The sequence below is a fragment of the Lissotriton vulgaris genome, chromosome 10, assembly GCF_964263255.1.
Source record: "Lissotriton vulgaris chromosome 10, aLisVul1.2, whole genome shotgun sequence".
In the NCBI taxonomy this organism is placed as follows: Eukaryota; Metazoa; Chordata; class Amphibia; order Caudata; family Salamandridae; genus Lissotriton; species Lissotriton vulgaris.
In genome coordinates, this window is record NC_141698.1 from 72,004,563 (window position 1) to 72,031,961 (window position 27,399).

General features: G+C 46.8%; 1 protein-coding gene across 8 annotated transcripts in view; it reads right to left on the bottom strand.

Moving 5' to 3' along the window:
- LOC147684688 (hydroxyacylglutathione hydrolase, mitochondrial) overlaps positions 1-27,399 on the bottom strand; it is a 699,222-nt gene that overhangs the window by 367,952 nt on the left and 303,871 nt on the right. For all 8 annotated transcript variants that reach the window (XM_086940518.1, XM_086940519.1, XM_086940522.1 and 5 more), the window contains one exon: positions 14,847-14,964. In XM_086940518.1, coding sequence (XP_086796644.1) covers positions 14,847-14,964 — 118 coding nt within the window. The remainder of the gene's footprint in view (positions 1-14,846; positions 14,965-27,399) is intronic.

The following is a 27,399-nucleotide window of genomic DNA, read 5'->3' on the forward strand; positions in this document are numbered from 1 at the left end:
TAAGACATGGACCTTTTTTGATATCACTACTCACACAACATTGTTGATTCAGTAAATTATGTTTAACATTGGAACGTATCTATGTAATAACCACTGTATACTTTCTTTAAAACTGTTCTCTCCCCCAACCGAGATCATCTGGCTCTGTCACAAACATTATGCCTGTGAACAACTTTGTACGTTGGAGGTACTACAGAGAATATTGCATTATGGGTCCCATTTGACAAACTATGAACACTAGCATTCTGAATCTCGTTGTAATGTGAATGCAATACATTGTTGCAATATGATGGTAAAACATGCGTCTCTCCCTCGATGTCAAGCATAATCATGGCCTTGTAATTGTACGCTTTTCCAGAGTCTAGTCTTCTCATTGTTGGGCTCAAATATTATGCATGTGTACAATACTGGACGTTGGAAATATATACAATATTGATTTTGTGCCCCAATGCCTCCGTATGAAGATTATCAGTCTGATACCTTTTGTAACGTATTGTTGTACGTTAAGCCCAACTCTGGCTTTGTCATTTCATGCCTCCCTAGAGTCAAGTTTTTAATGGCCAGTGGCGTCCATAGCAACCATGACGCCAAGTGTAGTCTTTCTTTACTCTCCTACACGCTTTCGACGTCACGCTAAATCTGAGCGTGCACGCTAGAAGCGGGTACTTTTCCCTATTTATTTTAGTGAGGAGCACAACAACGGTCGCACTCATGGACACCGTTTCGTGATCAAGCAGGTAAGCCGCTTCTCTGTTTTGTTCCTCGTACTGTCACACAATGGCGCCCTAACACTTCGGTGTAGCCTTCAATCATGCATTTTCCTTAGCATATTTAGCATATTTAAAATTGAGGCCGTAAAGTCTTTAATGTTTCCAGTTGATCCCGCCGCTTTTTGACGGTCGAGTTCAGCATTCATTGGACACCTCTCTGCCCCAGCTTTTATTTAATATAGCGTTTTGATACATATTATTCAGATGTGATTCATTCACCAGCACGATGGGCTGAGAGCATTGCCTTTTGATTATTGTCCCGAACGCATGTGACTACTTGAGACACACCTTGCATCTTGCGGGGTGGCCGCCCTATGACTTCGTTGACTATAACCGCGGTCCCTGCAGTCCCACGCAGTCCTTAATTTGCCACTCGATACATCCAAGTAACCACCCGGTTCCCCCTCTGTTTAGTACTTGTTTATAGATTAACAATTTAGTGTCAGTTGACCTTTCGTTTAATCTTTAAGCTGTGTTGATGTGTTGCAATGTCATTTCAGCTCAATGATCTTTCATTACTATATCATTCGAGAATTGGTTGACCCACAAGTTAACCTAGAGTTGTTTGTTTGCTCCTCTCCAGATCCATTCTGTTTGTACTCCCGGACTAATCCCGGATTCTCATATTAAACCGTGTGTTGATTCAATACTCACGTTTCCTACTAAGAAGGAATATGCTAGCACAATCAGTAAGTGCAGCATGGCCTAAAATCTTTATCCATTATCACACTGTGTGCCGATCATACGGCTAATGGTCACCTTTATTGTTTAGGTGACGTCTCCCTTTTCTGCCACAAATCTTTGAGGAGCCCTGGAGCCCCGTATTATCCCAACTGCTGGACTGTGAGAGATACCCCCCCTCCCTTCGCTGCCGTCATGGTAAAACAAATTACGTTGCCCAGTTCACTGGGATTCCTTTTAACATTTTAATATTTCACTGTACATGTGAGGGTTCTAAAACACACACCCCTTTCTCCCATAGGTGCCCCTTTTACCGCTCACACCACACCAGTCCTGATGAAGACTCCAGCAGTAAGGTCAAAGACACCTACGGTCAAGGGGTCGAAACGTCGACTCTTTAATACCTGCCAGTAACCGTTCAACAGTGATTCAATAACTGTGATATTGTGTGTTATATGGCATTATACTTTTAGTGTTTAGGCGTAGGCTATTTGGTATATAAACATCTGTATACCTGAACCGTCTGTGATTTATTGTTTTTATGTTTGATGTTTGGGGTTTTTTATATAGCGCACCATCACTCCAGGGAGCATCTTGGCGCTGCGACTTCATTGCTGATAGATCAGATGTTTTTAGCTGAACTGTAGATGTTGTAATCAGTTTAGACAAGGGTTTTACATTTTGATTCGGCCAATCCATAAATCCAGGTTTTTAAGGATTTTTTAAAGATTTGTTCTGATGCAGTTGCTCGGAGGTGAGCTGGAAGTGTGTTCCAGGCTTTAGCTCCAAGGACTGCCAGTGATTTTCCGCCCTTGGTGGCCAGTCTGAACTTGGGGACAGACATTAAAGTGGCCGTGGCTGACCCGAGTTCTCTGTTTGGGTGGTATCTGTGAAATTTATTGGACAGATATTTTGGGCCGCGCTTATGATATCCTCTAAATGTAATCACGAGGATTTTGAATAATATACGTTTCTGGATGGGAAGCCAGTGCAACGTGTCCAAGGCTGCTGACGCTGATGATCTTCTGGGCCATCTCAGAACCAGCCGGGCCGCCGCATTTTGAACCATCTGTAGTTTATGCAGGGTAGATTTTGCCACCCCTGCATACAGACTATTACAGTAGTCAATTCTTTTTTTTTTTTTTTTTTAAATTTTTAAAACCTTTATTGTAAAAAGCACACAGCTATTCAGCCTAACATCCCGGAGGCAAGGCAGCATAGTATAGCACGGTCATAGTGCCAAGCGATTCATTTCAGGACAATGCAGGTTGTTTTTTATTTTTTAAAACAAAAACTTAAACAAAGCGCCCAAGGGCGCGAAAAAGGCAATGGAAATGAAGAAGACCACTAGTCGGTAGGAGGCGGAAGGAGCTGGAGAAGTTGTAGAAAGAACTGAGACAGACTGTAGCAAAAGCGGGGGGGAGGGGGGAAGGAAGAACAGGAGAATCAGTACAAGAGTAACATAGCTGTCGTCAACGTCTATGGTGGCAAGTGTTCATCTCGTGGCAACGGTGCAGGTGGTAAACACAAGTCCCCTCTATAGGCATTCCAGGCACCCCATACCTTGTTCCACGTCTGAGGCCGCCCCCTGGCAGTATACACAGTCTTTTCGCGCAACATACACCAGTCCATGTTGGCCTTCCATTGTACCACCAGGGGGGCCACATTAGAACCCCACCTCTGCGCTATGTCCCGTTTAGCGACCATATTGCCCAGTGTGGCCCATCGGGTCTGCGCCGTATCATAGTCATTAGGCTCCCAAACATTCAAGAGGCACCTTCGCGCCTCCGCCGCCAACTCCACTCCAGTCACCTCCCGCATCACTCTATGAACCCTCTCCCAATAAGGGGCAATAACGGGGCACTCCCACAGTATATGAAGAAAGGTGGCAATGGCTCCGCAGCCTCGGCGGCAAAGGCCATCCGGCGAGAAGCCCATGTGCACCAGCCTGGGGCCGGTGACATACACTCGGTGAAGGATTTTAAACTGGACCAATCTCAGACGCGAGGAAATGGCTACCTCCTTAGGGGAGGACACCGCACTCTGCCAGTCCTCATCGTCCAGTTCAAGCCCATCGGCCACCCACTGTTCCCGCAAGCGCTGGAGGAGGTCCACCTGGACGTTGATCAGTTTCTTGTAGGACAGAGAGATGGCGCTATCAGGCATATGCCCGTCCAACACCCTGTCCTCCAAAGGGGAACTTTCGGGGATGTCACCCTCCTCCGGCCTGGCGGCAGTTATTGCGTGTTGTAGCTGGGCGTGGCGGAAAAACTCCGTGGCACTCAATTTATACTCCGCCTGCAGCTGTGGAAAGGTCTTGACCTCCCCCCTGGAGAGCATGTCCTCAACCCTCGAGATGCCTATGAGATCCCACTTCTCGAAGCCCTTGGTGTGCCAAAGCTTACCCAAAATGTCGGAATCAAAGAGTGGGGTAAATCTCGTCAGCCTGCCCTGCCAGCCCTGTATCTTAGTGATCGTCCGCCACGTATGGATCGCCGCCTTGGTCGGGCCAGTGAGGTTACGATCAAAGGATTTAGAATATAGGGCGCGATAGTAATTGCCTCCGTGCAAAAGCCAGCGGTCCATGGCATAACCGGGGTTGTCCACGGGACCGTAAAAACCATGATTGATGGCGGTAAGTTGAGAGGCCCAGTAGTATCTCCGCACGTCTGGTAGCGCAATGCCCCCATCATACCATGGCATGGTGAGCTTCCGAACAGCGACACGGGGTCGTCCGTCCCAAAGAAGGGCACGCTGCAGACTCTCGACCTCCCTGAAGTAGCGGGCCGGGACAAGGTCCTGAGTATTTTGCAAGGCATACAGGAACCTGGGCAGGGACATCATTTTAAATAACGCCGCCCGGCCCAGCAACGAGAGAGGGAGCTTACGCCAACTCTCCACGTCCCGCCGCAAACGGTGGAGCGGGGGGAGCAAGTTGTGGTCATACCTTGCCTTAGGGTTATGTGAAATGTAAATCCCCAAGTACTTAAAGCCTTGTCCCGCCAGTTGGATATTACAGCCTCTGGGAAGGCGCGGCGTGTCGCCCTTGAGGATGTAAAGGGAGGATTTGGCCCAGTTAATAATCAGGCCGGAGTAACGCCCAAACAGCCGGAGCACATCGCACGCCACAATAAGCGACTTACAAGGGGAGGTGAGATACAGCAGGATGTCGTCCGCGTACAGGGAGACCCTGTCCTCAAAGCCCGGGGACCAGGAGATCCCATGCAAGTCTGGGTGCGAGCGCAACATCGCCGCGAGGGGCTCCAGAGCCAGCGCAAACAGGAGCGGAGACAAGGGACAGCCTTGTCTGGTGCCTCGCTGAAGTGCGAAGGGAGCAGACATACGACCGTTCACCGTAACAGCAGCCAGGGGGCTAGAATAAAGAAGTTGCACCCAGCCCAGGAAGCCCGGCCCAAAACCAAGTTTCTTCAAGACTGCCCACAAATAATTCCATTCCAAGGAATCAAAAGCCATTGTGGCATCAAGGGAGGCCAGCACCGCCGGTTCAGTGAGGGCGTGAACTCTGGCCATAACGCCATGTAAGCGTCTCAGGTTAAGGGCAGTATTGCGGCGGGGTATAAAACCGGACTGATCCGGGTGTACCAGGTCGCTAATAACCCCGACCAATCGGTTAGCCAACAGTTTGGCCAGGATCTTGGGTTCGGCGTTGAGGAGAGAAATAGGGCGGTAGGACCTACAAACATCCCGCGGCTTTCCATCCTTGTGAATAACCACAATAGTGGCCAGTCGCTGGTCCAGGGGGAAGACGCCATCCTCACGGGCACGGAGGAACATGTCTTTCAAGTGAGGAGAGATCACGTCCGGCCGGATCTTATATAGTTCAACCGGTATGCCATTGGGTCCGGTTGCTTTACCCGTACGCAAAGCGCGGATCGCCAAGGCGATCTCGTCCGCGGTGATGTCCCGGTCAATGTCCACCCTGTCCTCCTCAGAGAGGCAAGGAAGGTCTATCGCCGAGAGGAGTTCAGCCGAGTCGGCCTCGGAGCGATCTGACCCGGAGGTGTAGACCCCCCGGAAATAGTCAGCAAAGGACTCGGCGATGGCGCTCGGATCAGTGACCACCACTCCGTCCTCGCACAGGATCTCCGGAACCACTCGACTCGCCATCTCCCGCCTGTCCAGCCAGGCCAGCAATTTACCAGCCTTGTCTCCGACGTCATAGATGCGGCCTTGCTGCTCTTTCGCTAAGAGCAGAGCTGCATCCGTGGCAAGATCGTGATACTCCGATTGCTTCAGAGCGAGTTCATGCAGGAGGGCGGGTTCGGGCTCGGGCCCCAGACGGGACTCGAGGTCCAAGACCTCCTCCTCAACCTGCAGGAGATCAGCATCACGAGTTCTTTTGGCCGCCGCGATGAGAGCCAAGGCCTCACCCCGCAACACCGTTTTAAAGGCCTCCCAAAGGGTGACCGCAGAGCCCACTGAGCCAATATTTTCTGTGAAGTATAAGGCGATGGCCTTGGCCAGCAGCGCTCGCATGTTGTGGTTGCGGAAGTACCAGGGATTTACGGCTGCCGGGCGGTTGGACAAAAGGACACCAAAGTCAAAGGAGATCCACAACGGCGAGTGGTCGGAAATGCCTCTTGCCAAAAAACGCGCTTCAGAAATGGCAGGCGATTGCGCCGCAAGGGTGAGGACATAGTCCAAGCGGGACAGACTTCCATGAGCACCGGAGAGGAACGAAAACTGGCGAAGCGCCGGATGTAGAAGTCGCCAACAGTCCACCAGACCCATAGAGTCAAGGAAGGTCGGCAGCCACGTTTGGGAACCCGGGAGGTCTCTCGGTGGCTGACGATCCAGGGTACCAGAGCAGACTGAATTGAAGTCCCCCCCTAGGATCAGCAGGCCCGAGGGCAGAGACAAAATGGCGCCACCAAGGTCACGGAAGGTGCTAGACTGGAGACCAGGGGGAACATAAACCGACAACAGGGCCAGGGAACGCCCCTCCCACCTCCCCGCCACAGCTGCGTAACGCCCCCTATCATCTAGCAGGGTGACGTCTATCTCAAGCGGAAGGGACGCACGTACAAGGACGCCCGCCCCCCGGGAGCCCGAAGAGAACCCAGAGTGGGCGACCATTTTATAACCCTTGCGATTCAGGGCCCTACAAGAGTTGCCCACTAAGTGCGTTTCCTGCAGTAAAACTACATCAGGCATGTTCCTTTTTATCAGCTGGAGCACCACCCCTCTCTTAACCCTATCACCTAATCCATTGACATTCCAGCTAAGCACTTTTAGTTTCCTACCCCCCATCCCCAAGCAACCCGCCCCACCCGACTCCGTTCGACCCGATCATACATTGTTCAACAAAACACACAGTCCATTGCCTTAAAGAAGAAAAAGAAATAGAACAAACAAAGAACAAACCCCACGAAATTGCACCCCCCACCCTGCACCCCTGCATGTGACTAAAAAGCCCCCCCAACCAGCAGTGTGCCTGTCGCCCCATAACTACTCTACAAAGAGACACCCAGGGGAGTAAGGACTCTCCGCGAACTCCTCCCGCCACCCTCCATGTACTGACAGAAAAGATAATACGGCAACATAGAGCGACATTGGATAGCCCCAGAGGCCAGCAAGAAAGTCATTTAGTCACCCAGTACAGAACCAAGTCTCATGGGTCCGGGCCGCCAGCCGCGCCACCCTCGTGGTCCTCCTGTGCTTCTCGACGCGGTGGTAGAGTGTCCAGCCAGTCACTGACGTTCTCGGCGAAGTCGAAGAACAGGGCACGGCCCTCGTATTCGATCCGGAGCTTAGCAGGGAACATCATAGAATACTTAAGGCCCAGGTCCCGTAGCCGGCGCTTCACCCCAGAATAGCTTTGGCGCTGTCGCTGCACTGTCCTGGTGAAATCTGGGTAGAAATGAACATCAGCGTTCTGAAATTTGAGAGGGCCATGGCGCCTGGAGGCCTGCAGGATGGCATCCCTGTCGCGAAAGTTAAGCAGCCGGGCCACGATGGGTCTAGGCGCCACGCCAGTCTTCGGCGGGCCACCCGGTACCCGGTGGGCACGCTCCACCGAGAAAAAGTTGCTGAGGCCAGGCGGGGCAAGATGTGTTCTGATCAAATCTTCAACGAGGAGGTCCGTCGCCGCCTCCTCCGAACCCTCCGGTACGCCGACGATGCGGACGTTCTGCCGCCTGGCCCGGCTTTCGAAATCATCCAGCCGCTTCGCGAAGTGCTCCGCCGTCCTCTGTAGGTTCCGGACCTCCGTTTGCATATCCGAAACGTCTTCTGTGAGACTGGCCGTCTTAATGTCCAGATTCTTGACCCTGTCATTAGTCTTGCCCAGGTCGGCCCTGATGAGGGACAAATCAACAGCCATGCCATCCACCTTGTGTGTGAGGACTTCATGCTGTTGCTGCATGTCTTCCCGGAAACTAGTGATGGCTCCCATAATGTCGGTCAAAGTGGGCTCAGAGCCGTCCGGCGAGCCCGAGTGCGGGATGCCCTTGGCAGAGGGACCTGTAGCAGGCGGTGTTTTCAGCTGAGTGTAGCGCTCAATCCGATTCTGCTGTTGTTGTTGCGGTTTATTGCGCCCTCCTCTATTAGACGGCTTGTCGAGGTCCCCCTTGCCCGCCATGTTGGGTTCCAAGGAACAAAGGGCTATGCCAGGCAAGTCCAAGCCCAGAAACCCGGAATGGTATCCGGGACGTCAGCGGAAGACAGTTCCAGGTGCGCTTCGCCGTCCAACTAGTACCGCTGTCCAGCACACTTCTCCGGTGACGAAAGCAGGCTGGCACTCCGCAATTCAGCAAGACGTAGTAGCGGAGTCCGCAGAGACAATGGCACCGGGCTGGCGCGGAGTCCCACTCGACGTAGCTCCGCGTAGGAGACACCGATTTGAGTTCTGAAAACGGTGCTCGCCTCAGGTAGCCACCAGCAACGAGTATCCACCCTCGTGGATCAGGATTACGGGCAGGATAATTGCGGAGGATCGGAAGGTCCACGGAGCTCCGAGCTTACGCGGCCATCTTGGTTGCCCGCGAAGCTCCTCCCCCCAGTAGTCAATTCTAGATGTAATTAGAGCAATTGTTACTGTGCGGCGGGCAGGCAGAGGCAGGTAGTCGAAGAATTTGGGTAGGCCTTTGATGATGTTAAAACAAACGGCAGCTACTTCCTTAGTTTGTTGTTTGAAGGATAGCATGTCGTCGAATTTTATGCCCAAGTTTCGAGTTGCACTGATGGTGTTTGGGGGAGCTTCCGCATCCGATGGCCAACAAGTGTGTGGAGAGAAGAGATTGTTTTTTCCGAATGGTAGGATCTCTGTTTTAGCAGAGTTGCATTTAAGATGGTTATCATGCATCCAGGTGAAAGTCGCAGTCAGACACTCTTTCAGAACCTGTTCGGCCCTATCTGTATCATCGTCCAGAACTAGGACCAGTTGTGTCATCTGCGTATGCAACTGTGCTCACATTATAGGAGGCAATTAGACTGATCAGGGGTGCCATATAAAGATTGAATAAAGTGGGGCTCAGACTAGAGCCCTGAGGCACCCCTGAACCAATCTCCTTCTCCTCCAAGTGAAACTGTCCTAATCTGATTATCTGTTTTCTATGTAACAGAAAGTTTTTACACCAGTTCAACACGGTGCCCCCTATGCCAGCTTCAACCAAGCGATGTAATAAAATGGCATGGGACACCGTGTCGAAAGCTGCAGATAGATCAAGGAGGATTAAAACTGCCTTCCTCCCTTGATCTAGTGCAGCTCTTATGGTTTCTGTTGTTGACAATAGTGCTGATTCTGTAGAGTGGTTGGCTCTGAAACCTGCCTGGTTTGGATGTAGGATGTTATTTTCCTCTAAGAATATTGAGTTGTTTACTACCTTTCAACCACCCTACCCTTCACTAACTACCTTGCACTACCCATCCCCCTTCGGGCACCGCCTTTGTGAAATTTTCCATGATACTGTTTCCCTTAAGAATGACATGTGTATTTTTGAATTTCCACCAATGTGATTAAATACCATTGTGTGCTAATCTATTGCGTTTTTGCTTCATGAAAACTGTTGCAAATGTTCCATGATTTTATTTCTCCTTGTTAATGTAATCCCTTCCATACACTGGGACCCCTTTTCTTATATACCAATTAGTACCCAGGTCCCAGTGATTCCGGGTTTACCCTTTTTTGTAATCATCTCATTGAAAGGGCATTGCCCCTTTACCCCGGTTGAGGGAACCTGCTGGCATAATATCTGCATTTCTTGTTCTCCTGTGACGCAAATAGATCTAGAGCTGGTTTGCCCATTGTCTGAGTTTGTTATAACTCCCACTCATGGCAGCTGGATAGAGATCTGCTTAGCAAATCAGTTAGTGTAGACCCTTGACATGCTCGGCTTTCAAGGTTATTCCGTGCAACGTTGTCCATTCCCACAATTCTTGCGCTTCCTGGGAAAGAGTTATAGACCTTGCTCCTCCTTGTTTGTTTATGTACCACATGCTGGTCGTATTGTTGGTACGGACCAGCACAGAGGAACCTGCTATCCTTGGAAGGAACGCCTGAAGAGACAAGAATATGGCCAGAAGCTCCAGACTGTTGGTGTGCTGATGTTTCTGTATCTGAGACCATCTTCTCAGGATCTGTAAATCCTGCAGATGACCTCCCCCATCCTTCCATGGAAGCGTCTGTCGTTAATACGAAATCCGGGATGTCTTGCAAAAAGGAGCGACCTTGGCAAGATTTGCTGTTTGAGACCACCAACGGAGTGCGTCCACCATACGTTATTTGGATAGCATCCTCGAAAGAACCCAATGCCTGTTGCCTTTGTTTCTGCAATTCCTCTTGAAGAGGTCTCATCTTGAGCCGCGCTAAAGGGATCAAGTTGATCGCTGTAGAGCACATTTCTAGGAGCAATTTGAATGTTCGAACAGAGACTGATGCTCTTTTTGAAATGGTTGTTGATAATTTTTGAAGGGGCACTTGACTTGAGACAAGAATGCTTTGCACTGGACGGTGTCCAGGGAAGCTCCGAGGAATAGAATGTTCTGAGTTGGAATCAAATTTGATTTGCCCTTGTTCAAAGTGAGCCCTAGTGAATTGAACAGACGGAGACACATTGTTGTAGCAACCTTGGCTTCTTGCTTCGACTGAGCTTTGAGCAGCCAATCGTCGAGGTATGGTAAAACTTAGTCCCACGGGATCGTAAAGTCGCTGCTACTGGTGCTCAGCACGTGGCGAAAATCCGTGGCGCTGATTTTAGACCAAACAGGAGCACCTTGAACTGATAGTGGGCGCCAGCCACTGTGAATCGCAGATATTTTCGATGTTTTGGATGGATAGGGATATGAAAGTGTGTCTTCCATGTCCAGAGAAGTCATGAAACCCCATAGTTCAAGCACCCCAGAATATCGTAAAGTGTTACCATCCGGAATGTTTGTTTTTTGAGAAATTTGTTGAAATTGTGGAGATCCAGAGTTGGTCGCCATTCTCCTGTCTTCTTTTTGATTGGGAAGAAACGAGAGTAGAAACCTGTTCCTCTCTGCGCGGATGGTACTTCTTCTATTGCTTCCTTGAGGAGCATGATCAAGACTTCTTTGCGCAATAAGTGAAGACGAGGGGAAGGGGACCCATGGGCGGAGTGATAGGTGGTATCTGGAGAAACTCCAGTGTATGACCCTTGTTGACAAGGTCCAACAACTAGCGGTCTGAAGTGATCTTGTGCTGTGCATAAACAGAAATTTTCACACCCACGGGTAGGGGGGAAAGGTTGACTGGCACCCTGAGAAGCTCACTGCGTTCTGGCTGAATCCTGGCCTTGTTGTTGTGTTCTCTTTCGGCCACCCTTGCGAGAGAAACCAGCCGTCGATGACTGACGGTAAGAGGATTGGTTATACGTCTGTCGGTACTGAGGTTGGTACTATCGATATTGCTGATTAAACTGATAGCTGCCCCAATATGTAGAGAACCCTCGCCCTCTGGCTCCTCTGAAAGGTATGCGTCCATACTGTAGAGCACCTAAATATTTACCGGTGTCTGTCATTTTTGACTGTCTAAAGAGCATCATCTATATGTTTCCGGAACAGGGAATCCCCATCATAAGCCATGTCCAGTATCTTCATCTGAACTTCGTGTCTAAAGGAAGTCGCCTTAAGCCAACCTTGGTGTTGAAGAACAGCTGCCCCAGCTAATTGTCAAAAGCTCGTGTCAGCGATATCTAACGTGCAGTCATTTGTTTCGGAGGTAGCTCGTTCACTTTCTAGTAAGATCTTCCGTGACTCCTCTCTTTGATCCTCTGGGATAAGGTTTATCAATCCCGCTATATTGGACCACATTTGGCGGTCATATCGGCCAATGATTGCCAAGGCATTGGCAGCTCTAATTGAAGCTGCAGCCATAGAAGAGAATGTTTTCCCTAAAACGTCCATACAACGTCCTTCTTTGTCTGGAGGAGTGGTAATTGGTGTTGCTGGGCTTTTCGAACGCCGTTGTGCAGCCTGAGATATTACCGAATGTGGCCTTGGATGACCTATGAGGCAAGATGGACTGTTTTCTGGAGCACAGTATTTTTTCTCTATTCGAGGTAATACAGCGGTTATGGATGCCGGTGTCTTCATGATTTTCACGCTCTCTTGCCAGATGTAATCAATGATGGGAATAGAGTGAATGATCTTCCTAGTATTCTCTTTGAAATCATGTAAAAAACTGTCTGTTTGTTTGACCGTAATAGGGAGCTGGAACCTAGAAGCTGCTCTAAATTATGAAATCCTCCGATGTCGTCAGGAGGGGAGTTGACTCTCCCATCAACGGTGTCGTCGTCAACGGTATTGTCGTTGATGCTTCTCCTGTCGATGGCGTCGACGGTGCAGCGCCGTCGACGGTGCAGCTAGAATCTTAGTCGACGGCTTCTTCCATAGACAGGTTTTGACAATGGTCTCATCGAAATAGAAATTCTCGTTGATGAGATAGTTGATAAAATATCCATCGTCAAAATAGTCGCCGTTGATGATGGCGTCGACGACGTAACACATATCGTCGACGATGTGGTAAAAGTCGTCATCGACACAGGTTTTTTTTTTGCTTTTTACTCACAGTTTCTGAGGAGGATGACTTTGGACTCTCGATGAGTGGAGTAGAAGGCAGAGATGATGCTGGTTCAGAGGTGTGCTTAGAACTCCTTTTTCTTTGTGAAGAGATTTTTCTTGGGAAGTTTTCAGATGTTTTCTTCCCTCACCTGAGGAGCCTTCTTGAGACCAACCCTCTTGCTAGATGTAGAAGCTCGGTCCTCTTCCTCAGCCGAAGATGGACGCTCTTTAGACATGAGCCATAAAAGTAATCTTGCCTCTCTGTCCCTTAAAGTCTTGCTGGGGAAGGTACAGCAGATTTTGCTGTCTTTCGCCTCATGTTTGGGGTAGAGGCAATAAAGACAATCTTTGTGAAGATCATCCACGTGGACCCTCTTCTTCCCACAGGTCCTGCAGGAGCGGAAGAGGCCCTTCTTGTCAGACATGCTTGCTTGAAGAGCTGAAGAAAAGAAAACTGATTAGCACTCAGGGAGACTCCCTTCCACACAACGTACAGTGAAACTCTGAGGAGGGCTGCTTCTATTGGGAGTGTTCTAGAGGGTGCTGATAGCTGATTGGTTGGAGCGGACTTTTGGTCCTTTTCCTATAAGGAGATAGATTGCTTTTGTATTTTACAGTGAGACTCCCATCTCGGCGACTGGGAAAGATTCAGGCCTGTGAATCTATGAAAGATATCCAATATTGGGGTAACATGCTGAGCAATTATTCATGAGCAAGTCAAAGTTGGTTGATGTTGGCGGAAGTAGTCTTATCGATGGTCACTTCCTCAATGTGTCAACTAAGGTTACTCTCGCGAGACATGAGCGGAAGGAAATACATACGCCTACAAACAATGGTATCAGCCAATCCATGGCTTCCACCTTGAAAGTAAAACGCTGACCCAAATGCATGTCAACTGCCTTGAAAAAAAGACAATAACAGATAATAAAACAAGAAGTATTTGCAATGCAATAGGACTTGCATTTACGCAAGACCTATTGCATTGCACACGGTAGTCATCACGGACAATGGGAAGGAGGGCAGGGGGAGGTACGGACAACAGGAGTGAGGGGGGAGAAGGCACAGATCACTGAAGTGCGGGCGGGGGAGGAGAAGGCATGGACAACGGTAGTGCGGGCTGGGAGAGGGGGTGAGAAGGCACAGACAACAGGAGTGGGGGGGAGGGGAGTAGAGAAGGCAGTAGGAGAACCTCATTAAAGAAAATAGTGCTCACAGTCTACAAATGACAACATGGCCGTAATAAGGAGGCACTAACAGCCCTATAAACGAATCGAAGGCAGCATTTATGAAGGACAGAGACACTGAAGCCAACTGAAAATATGGGCGGGAAGTGGGCGGGGCTTCCCTCAAATACTGAACTACAGCAGATTTTCACCAGAGCAGCACTTGTGCACTGACTCTAGACTCAACCTATTAAAAAAAGACACTAACATTTGGCTATCAGGGAATTTGGCATGTGAATAAGAGTGAAAAAGACATAAAAGCCCTTTCCTTTTTTTAGTGACTCCCCACCAGTCCTTGCTTGTAATGTAGCTCTTGCGCTCTCCCCTTGCTACTTTTGCCACTGCTCTCACCATGGTGGTGCCTTTTATGGAGTCTTCTTCGTGAAAGCCCAATGGAAGGTTGAAGTCCTGATCAAGTTGTGATTCCAGGCATGGCTGGTGATGTGGCAAATTCTGGAGCCCTTACCGGATTTTGGGCTTCTCCTCTCAATCACGGCCAGAACTGGTCTACATACATTGTGTTCAGTCCACTCCAAGAAGTGTGGACCCGAAGTAAAGGAGAATCAAGCTGCCCTGCCTGTGGCAACCTTCGCTTCCCATCCCACATCACATGGTTAGCAACTCAAAAGAGCATACACATTTTCTAGACATGAATAATCTCTAAATTATAGGGTAGGTTTATTACTTAGCAATTCTTTCTGTATAACTTTCTACTTTTTTAAATTTTAACAGCTCCCAGAAATGTTCCACTCCAGTGACCATTGGTATGGACAAGAGATCTTAATGAAACGTCTGGATTACAATCATTGCACTGGATATAGTACAAGCCTGCAAAAGTCTTGCACAACTGTACAAGAAATGCTGAAAACATGATCAGTGACTTGTGATCACTAGAACTACCACATCAGTCCCACATGGGGGAGAACAGTAACCAGCTAATTTAAATAGGGTACAACCAGACAGTTGTGTACAACTGCCATGAGATAAAAAAGAGTAATATTCTTGTACAAAATGCATTTGCAACAGAAGCTGTGTATATGGAACATTCTACATAGACATGAACTATTAGGAGTATTCAATACGAGTGATCTAGAGGCACCTGGAAATACCACACAGCAGTTATTGGACTTACCTGAAAAGTAGTGAGATGAGAAACTTTCTGGTTCAGAGCTCCTACTCTGCTGTCTCCGCCATACACTTTTAATCCAGAAACCAGCTTCACAAGCTTCTCGTTCCCTCCAGCATGGTCCCTGCAATGTCAAATGGTAATATATTGTAGGCCACTAGACAACATGGATGATGCAAGCCCAATAGACATAGAACTCCTTTAGCACTTCATATTTTTGAGTACAGAAGCGGGATTCTGTATAAAGATCACAAGTAGGATATGTGTATCAAGTCGTATCGGGTGTCAGTGGATGAAATAATGTGGAGTATTCTGTGTTTTCATGCCATATTGTCTCTTACGGCTAGATAACACATTGTGCACACAATATGGGGTGTTGTGGCACCACACCGATAACGGAGGAATAAGCACCCTACAAATGTACTTTGCACCGGTCACCTTCTCACCACTCTTCTAACTATCCTAACTAACAATAATTTCCATATTCATTCATCAGGACTATGCAGGTATATATCTTCATGTTAGCACCCTTGTCACCTCTATAATAGGTAAAACAATGTTTCACTTTCAGGCTCCATCCAAGACATAGGAGATGCAGCAGATTGCTATCATTAGTGTGGTTTTTCTTTGCCTCTGCTGCAGCTTCTCCTAGGCAGCGACCCATACTACATTACTCACTGTGTGATACAAAAGGAATTCTAAAGCATGTGCAGTGGTTTCACCCTGCGACACCCATTATGACTCCTTTTCAATACCTTGCATCGTCATACAGAACACCAGAAAATCCTTAAATTGGCAAGTAAGCATAACAAAAACATACCTTAAAATTGGTGGTATAATCAAGTTAGAATATTTGGGGTAATGACTGGCTTCCAAGATGGTGGACATTTGGGGAACTACGCTACACAGCTTCCGAACAGCCCAGACGACTAAGGCGACTGATGCGCCTAGTGCCTAGGTGACACTCATTTAATATGAAGGGGATCACATGCAGAGCCCTCTCATCGCACTGGACTGATGATGAGATGGAGCAGATGATTCCAGCCTGAGACCACCAAATTTGCACCTGCCAAAACACAAATTAGGAGCAGATGTGTGGGGCGGTGGAGGACTAGCTGGATCTGGGGCAGCCGCAAACACTGAATGCTACAGACTGGTCCTCCACAGATGCATGGTGAGGAGCTCCATGCCATGAGTATCCTTGGCCAGCTAGGAAGTGACAGGGAGAAGAAACTGGTGGTGGTGCTTAACAACAGCAAACTTTCAAGCAGGTTGGAGAAACAGCAGCCTTACATGCAGCATGGGATGGAGCCGGTAAGAGGGCTGCATTGCTCTGGTCCTAAGCACTGACAGAAAGAAAGCATCCAAGCACACCCACAAAAAGAGACTTGCAACCATTGTACTCCTGGACTAATAAGGAGATATCCATACACCTGTATATATGGTATGATTGGACACACTTTGTAAACATTGCATCGGGTGTCACAGCTCAAGGTAAGGAGAGATCCTGTTGACAGGTACATCCTTGACCACTTTTCGTAGTCAGAAGAAAAGGATGAATTTAAGGTAAATACCCAAAAAGTGGTCCCTTTGGGAGGGAACCAACCACAATCATGTATAAATTACTTGCTATGGAACTAGAAGTACATTACAATAAGGCTTATATTTTGCAAATAAACTTTCAAGAGTGAGGAGAGAACCTGTGTGTATGGCAACCCACAGAGCCATAGGTTTGCGCAGTTTAGGTAATCCTTCTATAAAATATAGTTACTCGGGTATCCTACTCGAAATTTGCTTAGGAAAATCTACACAAAAAGAGACAAAACCTTTTGTACATTAAGTAAGGACTGCAAATGGTCGTCTTGCTCGGCTATCCAACCACCCTGAAAGGAGGTATTCCCTGACTCTAGAACGGGGAGGGGTGATTATGGCACTGAACCATGGAAGGCTGAAGCAAATGTCCAGAGTGGACAACACTTTATTAATCACTATGCTTGGTACTGCAAAAATGCACTTGCCATGCACTGGAAAAGAAGTTGCAGTTCACAGGTTTCACAATGAATTCAGAGGTTGTAGCAGATATTACTGAATAAAATACTTTATTGTGGTTTGTACAAAAAGTGTGCTAAACATGTGGCGGAGACTTACTTATCTATAGTGGAAAAACACATTTAGTGCCTGCGGATTTAGAGCCCTGCTGGTCTTTTCGTGAACATTGATGAGAGACTGGCAATTGTGAAAGACGTATGGTGAAAGAGCCTAAGTGGGGAAGAGCACTCTGTCTATTGGTTGCTCCCTCTTTGCCAAAGAGTGAATGAGGGAAGGTGTGGATAAAGGGCGGTGAGCATAACCTTCTTAAATGTTCATTTTCATTATAAAATCAAAGAAAGGTTAGATAAAATATAAAACTTACTTGTGGGTATAACGTTGTAGTGATAGCAGAAGTCTTTTAGAACATTTTATTTGTTTAATAAGTTGAACATTAATAATTTGTGAACGTAACATTACATTAAATACACTGACTCGCATTCAAAAGCTTAACCCTGCATAAGAAGCTGCAGTCTTTGCTTGCTGCGCTAGTTAGGTCATCAAGGGGGGCCTATGCTCCGTCAACAGGGCCTTCCTTGGCAGCTTGGTCACCAAAAATAAATTTGTTGTTGGATGTTTTTTTATTTATTTATAGTAGACTCATGTGTGATGGCTAGTTGGTCAATTTGATCTTGGCTCATTTAGTAGATTTACTCTTCAACGATAAATTGTACTTTGATAGTGGGACTGTTGTTGGCGATGAACCTTTAGGTGACAACATCGTCTAAGATGTACTCAAAGATGGTGTCTTTGTTGACTGACTATCTCCTAAGGGAGTGTGATACACTCGTGGATAGTGGAGACATACATTTTGTGTTTATTTTTCAGCTTTTTCTTAGATGGTGAGTCTCTTTAGTTTGCAGGTGCACCCTCACCATTACCAGAAGTATGTCACTTCAGGGGAGGGACAGAGTATCTCTTGGTGGTGGCACACAGGGCTCTGAGGAAGCTCCAGAATCGGTATCTTTTCATGCATGTGTTCCAACTTGAGCTTTTAGATTTCAAAGCACTTTTTTTCGGATGATGACCCTGGTGACTCAGCATTCAGAAAACGCAACAACATTCCCTTTCTGTCCTTTAATATTTTTGGAACTATTAGTTGCATATAATGATGCTATCTTATGGGTTTTGGACAGATTTATGCAGACAAATAATACATTATTTGTGCAGGTCGTCAGCGTAGACGTTCCTGGCCCCACATAACTCACTCACATGGCCTAAAAAGAGTGCTTGAATGAGAGGATTCAAAAACTGTTAAGAGTGAGAACAATTCACAAAACGTACCCCTACTCCTTGTACAGAAGAGATGCAGACAATCTGCTCACTTGAAGTGACGAGATCAAGTCAAAAGAACAGCTGTAGAGTAGCTGAGCAGCGCTCAGAGGATTCTCTGTTTCCTGATACCTTGCAGTAGAAAATCTACCAGTTTGAGCCTCTAAGGAGGGCCGGAACCATGACCCCATCCACTTGATTGGCTGGACTTCTAGTCATATTCTGAGATGGATAAGCCAACTGTGGGGTCTATGGCAGTGTACTCATTCGTTTTTAATGACAATTGCTGCATTGAAAAGTTACATACCTGAAATTATGGTTTTGTGCTCAACACTCTTCTAGAGTCACATGTTTTGCACAATTCTGCCTTCTAGTAGGTAGGGCTAGGAATGTTTTTGTTGTTAAACTTTTCTCAGCTGTTTTTTTCTGATGTTCGGATTGCCCTGTATGTAACACATGCTAGCTATTTTGACATCAGTGTGTGTTTAAGGCCCTTTCGGCACAATAGGAGGGCTTCTTGAAACAAGATGGCGAGCTGATAAAGGTGAAATGATGCTTTGTAAGAATTTTGGGTGTGTTCTCATAACCACATTTTCCTTATGATGAATATTTACAGTTCCTGCAATGTGAACGCCTGTAACTTGCTTACCCTTCTAAATGATGAGATGGCCACAGAACAGACTGTTTTAATGCAAGTGGTTTGAGTACAGCCTTGTGTATGGGTTCAAAGGGTGCTAGCTAGGACCAAGCTGAGGATCCACAGTGGGAAAGGTACTGCCTGAGCAGGAAAGATTCTGTTTTTCACCCTCATTGAACCATTTGATTAGCAGGATTTCGAAAAAAATGCTTAGTGTTTCAAATAAGTTGCAATATCGTAGGAGTATATATTTTGTCAGATTTTGTAAGGTATAGGACTGTGCCCGCATTCTGAGGAAACATGTTGGAGCTTGTTAGTTTAATATTATGTAAGTACCTCTTCCACTTGAATGCATAGCACCTTTTAGTGAATAGTCTATGAGCTTCTTTAATTAAGTGTAAATGCTGGAACTCAGCTACCTCATGAACGATACTCTTAATAGCCGTTCCCCTGGATTTGGGTTGAACATCTTTCCCTGCTGTATGGTCAGGGTATCTTTGTGCAGAAGGAAGTTGACATACTGCTGCTCTGGCCATATTTGATGAGGCCATTTGAGAGCAATGAGAATCATGGTAATTAGTCCAGTATGGGAACTTTCATAGATTTTCATGCTTGAATCATTCCCCGTCATCGAGACGGGAGTCCCTGGTAACTTAATCAATCAATCATGGCATTTATATAGCGCGCTACATACCCATGAGGGTCTCAAGGCGCTGGGGGACGGGGATGCTGCTACTGCTTGAAAAGCCAGGTCTTGAGGAGTCTTCTGAAGGTCAGCAGGTCTTGGGTCTGCCGTAGGTGGGTGGGGAGGGCGTTCTAGGTCTTGGCGGCAAGGTGGGAGAACAATCTGCCGCCGGGGGTCGCTCTTCGGATGCGGGGGACTGTGGCGAGGGCAATGTCTGCGGAGCGGAGCTGGCGGGTGGGGGTGTAGAAGCTGCGTCGTCTGTTGAGGTATGCTGGTCCGGTGTTGTGGAGTGCCTTGTAGGCGTGGGTTAGGAGATTGAAGGTTATCCTCTTGTTGACGGGGAGCCAGTGCCGGTCTCTCAGGTGGTGTGTGATGTGGCTGCGGCGAGGGATGTGGAGGATCAGGTGTGCAGAAGCGTTCTGAATGCATTGAAGCAGTTTCAGATGTTTGGCCGAGGCTCCTGCGTAGAGGGGCGTTTCCCTAGTCCAACCTGCTGCCGACGAGGGCCTGGGTTCCCATTCTTCTCGTTTCGGTGGGGATCCACTTGTAGATCTTGCGGAGCATGTGGAGGGTGTTGAAGCAGGAGGAAGAGACAGCGTTGACCTGCTTAGTCATGGAGAGGATGGAGTTGAGGATGACCCCTAGGTTGCGTGTGTGGTCGGTGGGTGCTGGAGCTGTTCCCAGTGCGGTTAGCTACCAGGATTCATTCCAGGCCGAGAGGGCGGATTCGAGGATGAGGACCTCCGTCTTGTCAGAGTTCAGCTTCAGACGGCTGTTCCTCATCCATTCGGCGATGGCCTTCATTTCTTCGTGGAGGTTAGTTTTGGCGGTGTGGAGGTCGTTGGTGAGGAAGAGAATCAGCTGGGTGTAATCGGCATAAGAGATGATGTTGAAAGCGTGCAGTCGGGCGACTTGGGCGAGCGGTGCCATGTATCTGTTGAACAGCGTTGGGATGAGCCCTGGGGTACACCGAAGATGATCTCGGAGATTTCGGAGCAGAAGGGGGAGGGGGAGGCGGATGCTCTGGGGTCTTTTTTTATGTTATAATTTTTTTTTATTGTCATTTTGAGAATTTCATCATAAGTACAATAAAGTTAATAATAACTTACAATTTGAATGATATGAATAAATATACAAAATATATGGAAATGAAAAAGAGAAAATGCATATATGATAAATACTATGCACCAATAAATAACACTTACAACTATAAAGATAAACAGTAAGGTATACAGTTGAATAAATATGGTGTGAGAAACGTTAATTATTTAAATAATGCAAGCAACATATATAAGAAATATAAAAGTCTTAAAGAATCAATTTTAGGTTAACTCAACAGATATATAAATTGAGTATAAAGATTAAACATTATATATAGCTACAAATATAGAAAATAGTAACATGACCAATCTCCTTAGCCCACGAGGAGTAATTCATTTGTAAAATATATCGAGAAAGGAGTATTGAATAGAATATAGAAAAATAGTTAATATAAGAACTAACAGAGCATATCAATTATAGAGAGACAATAATAAGATAATAGAATAATAAAATGATAACACAACAAAACGATAAGTTAGTATAATAATAGGAAAGCATGAGAACCAGGGGAGGAAGGAGGGAGGGGAGGGAGTAAGAAAGAAAGTATATTGTCAAATGTCAGTTCAAGGGGTATTAGTATCCATCCTGGAGTGTTGTCATCAATATCCATGCCACTATTCAGATTCAGGAAAGGTGACCAAACACGAAGAAATATGTCAGTTTGATTTTGAAGATTATAAATTATTCTCTCATGTGATGCTGTTTGGAACATAGTTGTCAACCATTCTTCTTGCGAAGGAGGAGATGGAGATTTCCAATGGCGTAGAATACATATTTTTGCTGTGGCCATTGCTGTGTGAAAAAGACGACATTGGGGTTTGGTGAGTTTTGGAGATAACTGAAGGTCATGATGGATAATAACAGCAGGAGTGAATGGAAGATGTAAAGGCATAGTAGAAGATAAGATTTTTCCCACATATACCCAGAAAGGTTGAATCAATGGACAGTCACATATAATGTGTGCTGAGTCACAGTTGGTGTTATCACATCTCCAGCAGTTGGCATGGGAAATTAAACCAGCTTTCTTTAATCTTGCAGGAGACCAATGCCAATCATGAAGAATCTTAAATAGACAAAATTTAAGTCGAGCTTCACGGGTTCCTTTATCTAGATTCTCTATTATTGTCTCCCTTGCACCAGTAGTGTAAGAAATTGAAAGTCGTGACTGCCATTTAAATTGTAGTGTCTGTGTTAGAGGTTGAGAAAAAAGATGTCATGTAAAAACTCTGTATAAACCAGATATCACTCCATTATGCTTTCCCCAGGTATTTAGGTATGATACTATCAGTGAATGTGACAGTACCAGAGAATGTGAACCTAATTGTTGTTCCAAACATTGCTTGAGCTGGTTATATTTTAGGGATTGATGTGATGGAAGACCGAATTCCTCTTGTATTTGTGTGAATGTTTTAAAGTCACCATTATAAAATGCTTCCCATAATGGCCATGATAATACCTTTTTATTAATACGAATTAATACGAACACCGGAATTATTCCATATGGGTTCCTTTTCATGTATATGGGAGTTTAAGCTTAATAAACGGTGTGCTCTTTGCCACGATTTGGACATGGCTGATAGGATTGGGTTTGTGGGTTTTTGACGTGCAATTTTAGTGCCATAAAGTGCAGAAATATCAGAGCCCGAAGATAAAAGATGGCGTTCTAAATGGACCCATTGCGGAACATCAGAGACTCCCGGTAACATATGTGAAGAAGAGTGGCTCACTGGTTAGAGGCAGCAGACCCTGAAGCAGACATCAGGCCCGGGATCAGGGTTCAATTCCCGACGCGGCAGGGTCTAGGATCAATGTCCGCGGACCCGATAATTCTCGCTTCGGCGCCTTCTCTAATCATGGGCCCCACGCTACAACTCTGGGCAATAGCTTGCTTAATCTCCACAACGGCCCCACCAGGGCTGGGATGCCTGGCTCCGCCCCTCACAGAGAAAGCCAGGAAGGGTTCCACAGCCTAAGCGCCTTGTGGCACTTGTATAAAGAAGAGGCTACACAGATGACCCTCATAAAGTCTGTATATACTGTCTCTATCCAGAGCACAAAGCGAAGGCCTGCAATGTATGTCTCACGTTTCCAACTAAAACTTCAAAGGATCAGGAAGTGACATCTCCTTTTTTAGCTGCAGAGACTCAAATACAGGGACAACCTAGTGTCTGCTGAGGAAAGCGACACCCAATCCAGGTCATCTTCAAAAACACCGGTCAAAAGAGCTAGAGAGGATCCAATACATTATACCTCTCAGGAACCTTTGCAAAAGGTGTCCAAAAGGGCTTCTGAGAGTGCTTATAAGCACATCAGCCCCCCAAATCACCTCACAAACATGCCCCTTTTCCATCAAGAAAGGTCAAAAGAAGTCGGATTTCCCTCAAAATCTCTTCAGAAATAGTCTTCAGAGCCCCCAACACAGCCACCTCAGATGAAGAATGCTTTAAAAAAAACTGTCTTCAGCACCGCTAACGAGTGGATAATCCACTGCATCACCATCGACGAGGCAGAAAAGACGGCGCTGGCCACAGTCCCTTCAGTGGCGTCTACCATTAACACTATTACTGTGTCGACTGCGGCATCTTACTCGTCGACTGCAGCTCCTGTGCCGTAGACGAATAGGATTTCATCATCACTGAAATCTTCACCGTTGCCGGCGCCACGGATGACCGGGTGATCTCCCCTCCATGGACTCTACCCGGTTCGCAACGATTCCAGCACAGACAATAAGCCACAGTCCATACTCATTGCCTCTTTCCTTCTTGACAATCGTCGACGAGTTTAACAGTAACCATCCAAAAGACTATAAAACATAATTGGGTAACACGATCCCAAACCTCGTTGAGGTGCCCTCACTCCTGCCATCCCACCTCCTGTATAATGAAGACTCTGATGAGAACAGCCTCTACGACGCAGCTCAGAGTATTCTCGACATTTAAAATGTCAAGAATACTCGGATGAGGGAGAATACTATGAGCCAGATGAAATGCGTTACTTACCTGTAACTGCACTTATCCAGTATTGGTGTCTTTCATAGATTCACATGCATGAATCATGCCCCGTCGTCGGAATGGGAATCCCCGGTACATAAATAAAGTAATGTCCCATAGACATATAGATAAATAGGCCTACAGGCCTCATATTATTAACCTATCTCTGTCCTTTTGTAGAAACGACTAAACTCTAGAAAAAAGCCAATCAGCTGTCACCTCCCTCTAGAACCCTCCTGGAAGGAGCCTCAGTCCCTCAGATTTTCGTACGCACAAAGCTAAGTAGGCGTATTACTGAGAGAAGTAGGTGAGCCCTTCCAGGGGAGGCGGGAGGGTTGCATGTGAATCTATGAAACACACCAATACTGGATAACTGCAGTTACAGGTAAGTAACGCATTTCTTATCCAGTATTAGGGGTGTCTTTCATAGATTCACATGCCTGAATCAGAATTGCAAGCAATGAATAAAGCCCAATTCGGATGGTATAGGATATGCAAGTCATTAGATAACAACATATCAAACAACTAATAGAAACATGCATTTGAAAGCAAGAGATACCACTAAATTATACAATAGAGAAATGTGCATACATGAGAAGGATGGAGGGATTAAGAGAAGGCTCACCTCTACTGAAACAGATGACGAAGTACTGCTTGTCCCACCGCAGCATCCTTCATGAGTTCTGTGTCCAGGCAGTAATGCCTAGTGAAGGTATGTGGCAACTTTTATGTTGCCGCTCTACAAATGTCTATGACCGGCACTCCTGCAAACAGCGCCATGGATGTAGATATTGCCCTGGTAGAGTGGTCTTGCACCTTAGATTGCAGGGGCTGCCCTGCCTGCTCATGACAAAACGAAATAGCTACAGAATTCCAGCGGGATATACTTTGCTTGGTGAGTGGAAGACCTTTCCTGGGTCTACTGTAAGCCACAAATAGCTGAAGAGACTTCCTGAAGGTTTTTGTCTTTTCAATATAGAATTTGAGGCAGCGTTTAAGATCTAGAGAGTGCAACGACCTTTCCGCTGCCAACGTGGGATCCGGGAAGAAAGAGTGTAAGACCACCGGCTCGTTGAGATGGAAGTCCGACGGGACTTTTGGAATAAACTTTGGGTTTGTCCGCAAGATTACTCTATCCTGCTTAAATTGCAGGAAAGGCTCTTGTATTGATAAAGCTTGAAGCTCACTCACCCGTCTTGCGGAGGTGAGAGCAAGTAGGAGGGCTGTCTTCCAAGAGAGGTATTTCAGGTCAGCCCTGTGTACCGGTTCAAAGGGGTGCTTCATAAGCTGGTTACCCACTGTGTTCAGGTGCCAGGTAGGAGGCAAAATTCTCACAGGAGGAAAGGTCCTGTAGAGTCCTTTTAAAAACTGCTTGACCAATCTGTTAGACCAAAGAGAAGGGCCAGTAGGAGATCTTCTGTAACAGGATATCGCCGCCAAATGGACCCTGATGGAAGCAGGAGCCAGGCCTGAGTTCGCCAGATGGAGAAGATAAGGCAATATTTGTTCCGGAGAAGAAGAGAAAGGATGTATACCTTGACCTCTACACCAGACGCAGAATCTCTTCCATTTCAAAGAGTATGTTTTGTTGGTGCTATCAGCCCGAGCCAAGATTGCTCTACATTCTGGCTGGATAGACAAGCTTTGAAATTCTCTGAACTCAGGAGCCAAGAGGCTAATTTGAGTGAGGCCAGATTCGGATGTTGGACTTGCTGGTTGCAGATATGGGAACTTCTGCAGACGCATCAGTGGTTCCAGAGATAGACGGTGGAGTTCCGTGAACCAATGTTGGCGTGGCCAAGTTGGGGCTACCAGAAAGAGTACAAGGCTCTACCTTCAGTTTTCTAAGGACCCTGGGAATCATTAGAAACGGTGGAAAGGCGTACGCAAAGACGTTGAACCATGCGATCGAAAATGCATTCCCTAGGGACCCTTTCTGGGGATGCCAACTTGCGAAGTGTGGGCATTTGGTGTTGAACCTTGTGGCGAACAGGTCGATCTGAGTAGTGCCCCATCTCGAGAAAATTTGGTTGAGGATTCCTTGATCCAGTTCCCACTCGTGAGACGTCATTCTCTGTCTGCTTAGTGAATCGGCAAGCACATTATCCATGCCTGGAACATACTCCGCCCGAAGAGATATATTGTGTCCGATTACCCAGTTCCAAATTTTCTACGACTCGTGAGAGTGTGTCATTGAGCGAGTCCCTCCTTGTTTGTTGAGGTAGTGCATCGTCTTAGTGTTGTCTGTACGGACGAGCACTAGGAAATTTTTGATTCTCGGAAGTAAAGCTTGAAGGGTGAGGAAGACTGCCCGTAGCTCCAGGAGATTGATCTGGAGCCGCTTTTCTAAGGGGGATCACTTCCCGCTTATCTGTAGCTCTTGGAGGAAATCTCCCCAACCTTCCAAGGAGGCGTCTGTCGTGATGACATGTGGTGTAGCCGGAACCAGGAATGGTAAGCCTTGAGAAAGATTTCAAACCGATATCCACCATTGAAGGGCCTTGACCATCTGAGGAGTGACCTTTATGCAATCGTCGAAAGTCCCTGTGCATTGGACCCATTGTTTTGCGAGTGCCTCCTGGAGGGGGCGCATGTGTAGCCTGCAGTGAGGTATCAAGAGGATACATGATGACATCATTTCCAGTAGGGATTTGAAAAGTCGGACTGTTAAGGTCTTCTTTGAAGTCACGAGCATAGCCAGTGTCAGAAGCCTGTTATTTCTCTCTTGAGATGTAAAGGCTTTCTTTAGTCGTGTGTCGAGAGTTGCACCTAGGAAATTGATGCGCTGAGAAGGCAGAAGGACTGATTTCTCCCGATTGAGTGCGAGTCCTAAATAATTAAAAAGTTGCAGACAGGCGTTGGAAGACCTGGACGCGTCTTTCAAGGATGGAGCCTTGATCAGCCAGTCGTCCAGATACGGAAAGACTTGATGATGGCGCTGCCTGAGATATTCAGAAACTGAGGAAAGATATTTTGTGAAGATGCGAGGTGCAGACTTGAGCCCGAAGGGCAGGACCCAAAATTGAAAATGTCTGCCCGCCACTGTAAACCTTAAATATTTTTTGTGATTTCTGTGAATCGAGATATGGAAGTAAGCGTCCTGAAGGTCCAGGGACGTCATGAAATCTTCCTCTTCCAGTAGTTGTAAGACCTCCTGGATCATCACCATGCGAAACAACTGCTTCTTCAGGAATTTGTTGAGGGCCCTGAGGTCCAAAATTGGTCTCCACTTCTTTCTAATTCGGAAAAAAGAGAAGAAGCGAGAGTAAAATCCCCTTCCTCGTTGAGATCGAGGTACTTTTTCTATTGCCCCTTTCTGGAGCATAAGAGAGACTTCTCAGAGAAGCAGCCGTAGATTTTAGTGATTCATTGGGCGGGGAGGAGTTTGGAGTGGAATATGTGTGAATTCCAGAGAATGGCCGAATCGAATCAATTGAAGGACTCAACGGTCCGTGGTAATTTTCCTCCAATTTGTTAAGAAATGGGAAATCTTTCCTCCAATTTTTGATGAGGGAAATTAATCTGGGACTGGCTGAAGAGACAAGTTATTGTCTACACCCATTGTTTTTCCGCTGTCCTTTACCACAAAAGGACGACTTGCCATAAGGAGATTGTTGTCCATGTTGCTGGCGTTGCTGATATTGGGGTCGACTCTGGGCTGAAGAGTATGAAGACCTGTATTGATAGTTTCCTCTATAAGAGGACTGTCCTCTTCCTCTAGACCCACAAAAGGACTGGTTCTTGTACTGGAGAGTGCCCAGAGCCCTAGCGGTGTCCGTGTCCTTT